Source organism: Metopolophium dirhodum, chromosome 5 (assembly GCF_019925205.1).
Source record: "Metopolophium dirhodum isolate CAU chromosome 5, ASM1992520v1, whole genome shotgun sequence".
Classification (NCBI taxonomy): domain Eukaryota; kingdom Metazoa; phylum Arthropoda; class Insecta; order Hemiptera; family Aphididae; genus Metopolophium; species Metopolophium dirhodum.
The window spans coordinates 28,207,043-28,217,140 of record NC_083564.1 but is presented as its reverse complement, the minus strand read 5'-3'; the positions used below and the strand labels follow the sequence as shown (position 1 = coordinate 28,217,140).

Below are 10,098 nucleotides of genomic sequence, written 5' to 3'. Positions count from 1 at the left end.
TATTTGTTAATATTGCAGTGGAATTTTATAGTCTATAGGTACTCGATGCAATTATTTATTTAGATTGAATATTGGAAAATAATTTAAAACATTGGTAATTACTCTAGAAATAGTGGTTCATTAGTCTCCTCTCGGTAAGACATCTTGTAATTTGTGTTTACGGTCCAATTAAACATTTTCAACAATTATTTTATTTTAAGAATTTGAATACCTAGTTAATTATATTACGTAATAATTTTACGTTATAAAAACCAAAGTTGCATAATAATTGTAGAATTCATAAAAACTGTTATACAAACATAAATTTTTCTACACATAGAATTACATTTATAATTTTAGTATCCTTAGACTGTTTGAACTATTTGCTAACTTAAAAATAATAGTTATTCTTAATTATTTTTATATTATTATGTATTCATTGTATTTAACTACAGTAATAAAAAAGTTTATATTTATTCTACTTATATTATGTATAATTGTATATAGGAATTCTGTTAAATTTAATATACTTTAAAACTAGTTTAATCAATTATTTATAAATTGTGTTTGTAATAAAAGTAATATTATAAAAAATCTACACATTGAAATAAATAATTAGGTATTATATTGTTTAAATAGGTACGATAAATATTAAAGAAAACTAGATTAAGTATAAAAATAAAGATACTATGTAAACACTATATAAAGATAGTTAATAGAATTAATTGCTTGATAATTTAAAATAAAAATATATATTTATGAAAAATTATATTAAATACGTTGGTATAGTTAATACCTATATTATACAAAATATTTTTATTTACGTTTTAAAGTATGATGATTGTCTTAAAAGTAACTTAAATTTGTTTAAGAAGAATCTTATAGTAAAATAATAGAATAAAAATATATTATGATACATTAAAATGCATTCACACCTACGAATGTTAATTCATACAATTCACGGAATGCAATCGGTACATCATTATAATTAAATTATTTTGTTTATGATAAAGCTGATAATGCTACTGTTGCCAGCAGACGAGTTTATACAACAAAAATATATTATAATAAATGAAAATCGGACTGTCCGCAAATTCGATGTTATAATATCAATATATTATTAAGTATATCCCCATATATTATCAATAAACACGAAGATATCTCATTAACAAAACTGTTAATTATCGATTAGGTCCCACCGATTGGACTCACCACGATATTACCGTGAAGCACGAACATATATAAACCTTATTGGTGCTCATAAAATGTATCAGTCGACTTCAGTAGAGCTTCACAGAACATACACATATTACATGGTTATATAGACAGGATACTTATAAAAACAATCAAACAATGGCATACAAGGTAAGTGTATAGATTTTCCTATAATTTTTACGTTCAATAATACTTATATTTCTGTCCACCAACAGATGTTCTCCGTCGGGCTTGTTATGCTCGCTTTCGTCGGTATGAGCTTGTGTCAACAACAACAACAATTCAACTCTGGTTTGCCGTCACAGTACTTGTCATCCACCATGTCACAGGGGTCCTTTCAGGGGTCGCCAGCAGTTGTCCAACAAGCACGTACCACATTCGATGACATCGAAAGTCAATCTGACAAACTATCGTTTTCAAACTTGGAACAATCAAAGTCTTACCAAGATGCTGTGCAACAACAAAATCTAGCTCAATCATACCAGACAGCTTTCGGAAACACTGGTGTGCAGTACTCAACCGGTACGCCAAACTCTTATCGTGGCAATCAAGATAGCCAACAGTACTACGCGCCAGCCACTCAACAGTCAGCCGAACCTCAATTCATCACCAAGGAATCATACTCGACATCCTTACCGGTAGTCATCCCCGTAGCCACCCCAGCACAGGTTCAACCCGACTACAAACAACAATTCACCACCCCGACTCAAAATCAACAAGACATCTTTGGCACCGACGCTGCTCAAGTTCAACATGAGTACAGACATCATCAAGACTACAGAAATCAACATTTGCCTTCCCTCGCTCAAGCTCAAGTAGAGTACAAACAACAGGACGCTGCTCTGGAACAAGCGCAACTTGAGTACAAAAAACAGTTCGCCGCTATAAGTCAGACTCAACAAGAACTTAAACAACAGTTCGCTGCTCCAGTTGAGGCACAACATGAATTGAAAAAACAGTTTTCCGCCCTTGTACAAGCTCAAAAAGAATACAAACAACAGTTTGCCGCTCTAAATGAGGCTCAATTAGAACTTAAACAACAGTTCGCCGTACCGGTTCAGGTTCAACAAGAATTGATACAACAGTCCACCGTGCTTATGCAAGCCCAACACGAGTTTACCAAACAATTTTCCGCTCTTGCACAAGCTCAACAAGAGTACAAACAACAGTTCGCTGAACTTGTAGAAGCTCAACTGGAGTTCAAACAACAATTCGCCGCACTTATCCAAGCCCAAAAAGAACTTAAACAACAGTTCGTGGACCCAAATCAGATTCATCATGGATACAAACATCAATTTAATGCCCCAGCTCAACAAGTATACAGACAGTACGCCGTACCACATCAGGGCGGACAAGACTACAGACAACGATTCGTTGTTCCAACACCCGCATATCTATACATCCAAAAATCAACCGCCTCCACTGCCACTGGCCCAATAAATTACCCGTACGTCGCCCAGTACCCGGCCGCCCAGACTAAATCCCAAACAGTCTCCGTCGTCCAACCAAAATTACAGGACGCCACCATCCCACAGCAGTATTACCACACCGTTCCCACCGGACAGATCACCGTTACCGAACAGCCACGCGTCCAACAGTCAGCAACAAACCAATCGTCTTCAGGAGTTGTCATATCTACCACACCAACCCCATCGAAAGAATCGGTCACCTACAAGTCTGAATCAACACCAACACCGCTACAACAACCCAAAGTTCATATAGCGACCTCAGAATCATCACTTAGAAGTCACACATGATAGGGAAGTATAATATAGTATATAATATATATTAGTATATTATTTACTATTATTATTATTATTACATTTTGTATTATATAGGGTAGGTATTTATTTTCGGTATTATTTCCACACACTTCAGCCGGCAGGTTTTCACTTTGCAGTGTGTTTCTCCGTGTTTACGTGAATATTTCATTAAAAAAATTATTTATTAAAATGTTTGTTGTTTATTTGGTTTTAAAATAAATGTCTAAATACTTCAATTTGTATTTTAATAATTTACTTGTTTTCAATGCACTTAATACTTTACTATTCGTATAATATTTTACTTTATAACTCTAGATTACCTATTTTAATCTCATCAGATAATTATTGCCACTCGTTTGTGTATAGCACTAGTATAAAATAATAATAAGATTTATTGCCTAATAATGAAATATATAAATATATATCATGCTATATGATAAGGTACAAACATCATAAGTAAACACTACGAGATAGTTAAAGTGCGATATAAAGTACAATATAATGACTAATTTGATAGGTAATGAAAAAAATATTAAGTATGGTGATAAGTGTTTATGTAAAATCTCGGGTATGAAGAGAATAATTTATTAAAAAATTTAAATTAGAAATAAATTACTATAATATCATAGTATAGAGACGATTTCTTAAGGATAGTTTTTGATAATATAATATATATTACGATTTCGTTAGGGACTGAGCATGAGCTATGGGGCTTCGTCTGACGGAACCTTTAGAGGTGTTTTGTGATTATGGAATCTGTTAGAACGTAATAAAGGTTTCTTATTGTGGAACAATTTGAAATGTTTGAAACTTTTAAAATCGGTGGTGTGTACGTCGAACATTGAGCTGACTTCACCGGTATAGTGACTTAATGCAATGTATTATACAATATTTAATCACTAATATTTAAGTAAATAACAATCGGTGAAATCACATACCTATTATATTGTACAACTTATATTAGATAATATATTATAATATGTATCTACTAATTAAACATTTACAAGTGCCAATAAAGTATATGAATTCTACATACGTTAAATCGATTAATAAGTTGTGTATCAATAAAAAAAACAAATGATAAAAAATATGATAGTTTTATAATATTATTATGTAGGTACTATGAACAAGGCATGTGATATATAACATATATATTATTAAAGTTGTAAATTTCAATACTTAGTGTTATTGGTTCATAACTTTAAATTTTAATTACGTATGCACTTGCAGTTGCTGATATTGCTCTATAGTAGGAATCATAATTACATAACAATGGCAAATAATATGTTAATTTATTTACATAATATTTTCTTCATAGAGATATAATAATATTATGGCCGAATACACCCTATCCACCTAATGACGTGACTAGCAAACGAGAACCTCTCTAGTCTTTAATATTTTATATGTGTAAATACTTTATTGTAATATTTAATGTATGTTTGTTTTTGCTGTTCTTAATTCTTATATTTCCTAAACTGTACCTTGGGCATAACCTGTAATGTGATGCAAATAAATAAATAAATAATAATAACAGAGAATTTAACAATTATTATGATGGTAATAAATACATATTTTTATACAAATAAATTGTTAGTTTTAGAATCTGAGCGGAGCGATGAATGTATTGATTTTACAATGATGTGTGTGTTTTTTTTAAAATTTTTTTTTCTTATCTGTGTACACGGTAAGTAGTCGAAATAATGTTTCAATTTTCAACTTCAGTTTATTTTCCGGTGGGAAAGTGAATCTAGTTGGTGCATTGAGGAGGTAAAAATTAAAAATTCCCAGTAACTTTAAAAAGCACTCCGAAAAAAAAAATAAGGAAGAACGGAAATTTTTACGCAAAATTGGTTTTTGATAAAATTGATATTGTTGTACTCTTAAAAAAAATTACAGTAGATACATACTATTTTTAGTGAATGTTTATATTAGTATTTTATATTCATCATACAATTTTAAAAATATTTTGACTCCTGTTGAGCTATTTATAGGCAAACAATATAATTATATTATTAATTTGATTTTAATATTAATGTCGATGAAAAAATTTTCACTCTATAATAAAACTTGAAAGTGTAATACAAGGTTCTTCGTAAGTTGTTGTTAGTGGAAATTAAAAAAAAAATAATAGCGTAAATCCACAATATTTTTTTATGAGCGTCTCTGAAGTTCAGTTGTTTATAACATTGGATATTTAATCGTTTTCTCATGGTTTGATTTTCATATTTTGTTGTAATTTATAAACGAATGACTGTAGTACTTGAAATTGACACCATATGTTTATTTTATCATTTTCTAAAATTGAAAACATTTTGACTCGTTTGGAGCTATTTACGGACATTATTAATTTTCAATTTTTTTAGATTTTTTCTATAATCATCAATAATAATATATCATTCATTGAGTTAAAAAGCTTAAAAATTGAATACAAGGTTCCTCACACAATATCAGTTTAAAAATATAAAAATTCATACTTAAGATTATTTTTGTAAGTATTTAAAGTTCAAATTTCGAACACATTTATCATAATGAAATTTTACAAATTATTTTGCAGTTAAAAAATTATAAAATGATCAATTTTTATAGCTAAGGATAAAAAATTTGAAATAAGGTTCCACGTAAGTAGAACATACTGTAACCAAAAAATCTAAATAATATATAAACACAGTTGTTTTTTTTATAGTTATTTGAAGTTCAAGTTTGGTCGAAATTAGATTTTTGAACGAAGAAGAACGATTTTAATTTTAAATCATAATTTAAAAATATTATTCGTGGGTTACTTGGACTTTCTAAAGTATATTATTATATACAAATAATATTAATTTAACTTACCACCTACCGTATGAATAATAATAATAATATAAATATAATAAAAAATATCCTTGGCTGACAAACAGTCTCCATTCAGAATCGTTTTTCGTATACAATGATATTATATCATTGAATTTAAATTTAACACCACCCATTACAGTGGCCCACTTGTAACCTACTGTACATCAGAGCGACACCTACTTATCCAATTTTTTAGATTGTATGTTGACTAGAAGACTTTTGATATTGAACTAACTATATAATAATCTGAAATAGGTAATATGTTTATTGTTTATACCTATACTCCGGCCCACGAGAGTAAAAACGCGTCCGTCACTGCGCATCAACACGTTGCCGAATAGTGGGAATGGCATCATGGTGGGTGAAAACCGACGTCGCGTTTTACTATATCGTTCTAGGTGGTTTACGTAAGGACTCTCGTGGGCCGGAGTATACATCTTAGTATGCTAATAATATGATGGACGTATTATGTATATGAAAACCAATTTAAGATTTTCACGTTGATAATAATATGAGTACCCCACGTTATCTTATGATATTTATAAAAATTAAATAAAGACATATTAAAATTACAGTAAAACGTTTCAGTTATGATTACAGTAGAGAATTAATAATACAATCAATTTGGCAATTTAGGGATAGTGGATTATGAAATTTGCAAAAAAAATTGTATATTTAAATGGATACTACATTATTTTGAGACATTTTTAGACAAATTGATGTGGTATACACTCATTACCAATTTTACACTGAGATTACTTTAAAATATGAACAACAATTTTGCGTGAATAGATAGGTGTGTGTTGTCAATGTTGAAAGTGGACCATTTATATAACACAAATAGTTCATTGCATCCTCTTAAGTATATTTCTTTTTAACACTTTTCTTAAGTTTGGTTTCACGTCTGTCTGTGATCAAATCTTGCGCGCTCGATTTGAGGCACTTTTTGAAGATGAAAAATTCTGAAAATTGGTATAGACCTTGGTCTTGGATGACAATACAATAATCCGTTGTCATTTTGGGACATGGACCAAAAAAAAAAAAAAGGATTGTCCCCACGACGTCGCCGTAATATCTCTCGCAGATATTGAACTTTCTCTCTTCCCCAAAAAAAACCGCAACCTCTTACGAAGCAAGTATAGGCGTGTCCTATCCATTATTATAATATCTATGGTAACAACGGTAATTATTACCAAATAACATTATACCGGTATTCTGATATAGGTACCGAAATAAGTATAATATAAGTACTGTCAAATAACAAAATATATAATACACATAATGGTCTCATAATGAAATTGTTAATATAAAAAAATTTCAATTGGTTGTGGCAAACAAAATAAATGTCTTGTCATTTCACGACCACATAAACTTATTTATTTATAAATAAATCATAATCACCAGTAGTTTGATTCTTTTTGTTTCACAAACATATTTCTTAAACGTTTAATAAAAATATTTACTTTCAACTAAAAAGTAGAAAATAAAAAATAAAAAAAAAAATTTTAAAAACACACTTTTCCATAAAAACATTTAAAAAAAAATTTTAAAAATTGCACTAAAAAGACAAAAATAATTCTCTGTACTTAAAAATAATGAAAAATTTATTGATGAAAAATTTAAAAGTGTGTGGTGCATCATACAAAACATTAAAAGCCGAGCTAAGTCTCACATACACTTCTTTGTTCAATCCTGTTTATAAGATAGTGACTGGCAGTATATGTCAAGTATAAGAGCAAAATAATGAAAAATTTACTGATGAAAAATTTAAAAGCCAAGGAAAGTCTCACATACACTTCTTTGTTCAATCATGTTTATAAGATAGTGACTGGGAATATATGTCAAGTGTATGAGCACCACACACTTTTAAATTTTTCATCAATAAATTTTTCATTATTTTTAAGTACAGAGAATTATTTTTGTCTTTTTAGTGCAATTTTTAAAATTTTTTTTTAAATGTTTTTATGGAAAAGTGTGTTTTTAAAATTTTTTTTTTTTAATTATAATTTTCACATTTGAATTTAAATTTGAATTCATGTTAAGGTATTATTGTTTTGTATTTTATTGCTTTTAAAAGTACCTAAATTATAAATTAATTAATAGTTAGATACATTTCTTGATGGGTGGTTTAAAATTGAGAGTTTATAAATAAATTAATACGTCTTTTCTCAGTGCCTAAATATTATTGTGTGATATGAAATTTATTGAAATCTAACATTATCTTCTACTTAAACTGTAGAGGATATTATATTATATTAATATGAAATCTGTGACATGATAGAATTCTTTGTTGACGGTATAACAGGTATAATACGAAAGAGACTGAAAATAATAATTTTGGCCATTATTGATTCATATTTCATTGTTGAAATATATTATTCAATTTTGCTCATATTTCACATAATAGTCTAAACTTTATTTTATATTTTATATTTTAATGTATATCTATTTTTCAATTATTATAACTATAATATTTTTCTATATTGGAATTTATTAGTTAGGTAAAACTATTAAAAGTGAGTATACAATTGTATACTAAAATGATTATTAAAATGTTAAGCGTAAATCAATAATATATTTTTTATATGGATTATTGAACAATTTATTTTTGTATAGTATCAGTTTCTTACATGTGAAAGGATCTTCATAAAAAGAAAAACGGTATTTTAACTTTATTATGAATTATATATCAACTTTCTATATGACAAAATGTCAAAATACAACTAATAGGTTATTAATATTTTACACAATAAAATTAATTAACGAATACAATTTCAATTTATGTATTATATGCATAATATAGATGTAGGTAGGGGTCTAAGATATCCAAAATATTCATAAAATTATTAATAATAATTATTATATTATTTAAATTCAAATATTGAATTTTGTTGTATTGATAAATTTTTATAATTTCCTAAGAATTATAATTATAATACAATTTAAATATTAAATTATATATTATTTATTAAACAAGATTTTTATTTTTTCTTCAAGAATCTCTATATTATCTTTAAACAAAAAAATAGGATTTAATTATTTTGAACTTGCTATATTTAGTTTAGTTATAAAATCTAAAATAACAGAATCACTTCAATTTATTCGTATTTTAGTTATTTTATTCAAAATGTATAGAATTACTTGATTTTATATTTATAATATGAACATTTGAAATTTGAATAATGCAAATAACGCGATAGTAATTAACATAGTATTATTATATTAGTTAACATGGGAAATGTTTTGTTATTATAATAAATGTATTTTAATATTCAAAATGAGAACGTATTATTATTATACTAATGATTAATATTAATGTGGACCGTAGTACGACATTTTTTTCGTCTAATTGGAATGTATATATGATTTACCGATCTGGGGGGAGGGGGATAACCTTTTCATCCAAAAATTCTACTTGTAATATTACATATTATATTATAATCTACTTATACATATAATGTTATATAGGAATTCTGTTAAATTTAATATACAATAAATTTAAATATACTTTAAAACTAGTTTTATAAATTGTTTATTAACTGTATTTATAATAAAAATAATATTATGAAAAGTCTACACATTGAAACAAATAATTAGGTATTATAATGATTAAAAATGTACAATGAATATTAAATAAAATACTATTAGGTATAAAATAAAAATATATATGTATAATATAATAAAGATTAATAGAATTAGTTACGTACCGAATTAAAATGAAAATATTGGGGGACGGAGTGGCCGAGCGGACTAAGGCACCGGTTGCGACGCCCACCGACGCCGGTTGCGACGTCCACCGACGCCGGTTCAAAACCTCGGCTGCGGGCGGCATTTTTCTTCGGACAAGTCACAGTGTCCAGAGAGAAGTGCCACCATCTCCCACCCGGGCATAGCAGATACCTACGGTTGCCCACTAAAAAATCTGCCAAACTAACAAACATGTGTTTAACCTACAGTACACTCTCCCCACAGTTTAAAAACCACTTAAAATACCACGGGCTAATAATAATAAAAAAAAAATTTTATATACTATATTTATGAAAAATAATATTTAATACCTCTACCTATTAATCTAAATGTTTTTTTGTTTACGTTTTAAAGTATGATAGTTATTGCAAAAGTAACTTACATTTATTTTTGTTATTAAATATTTGAAACTAACCAAATATTATATAAAATCTAAGCTTTGGTTATTTTGTTTAAAAAATTATAATAACTAAAAACGATATATTCAACAAGAATTTTAGAAAATAATAGAAGAAAACATGAAACAATAAAATACAATATTCATATTGAACATTATTTT

The 10,098-nt window shown here is 27.8% G+C and overlaps 1 protein-coding gene across 1 annotated transcript; it reads left to right on the top strand.

Moving 5' to 3' along the window:
• Nucleotides 1–1,273: 1,273 nt before the first annotated feature.
• Nucleotides 1,274–3,049, top strand: LOC132945302 (uncharacterized). The gene is made up of 2 exons (XM_061015005.1): nt 1,274–1,344; nt 1,410–3,049. The coding sequence occupies exons 1-2, from the start codon at nt 1,333–1,335 to the stop codon at nt 2,949–2,951; spliced, it is 1,554 nt and encodes a 517-aa protein (XP_060870988.1). The 5' UTR covers nt 1,274–1,332; the 3' UTR covers nt 2,952–3,049.
• The last annotated feature ends 7,049 nt before the right edge of the window (nt 3,050–10,098 follow it).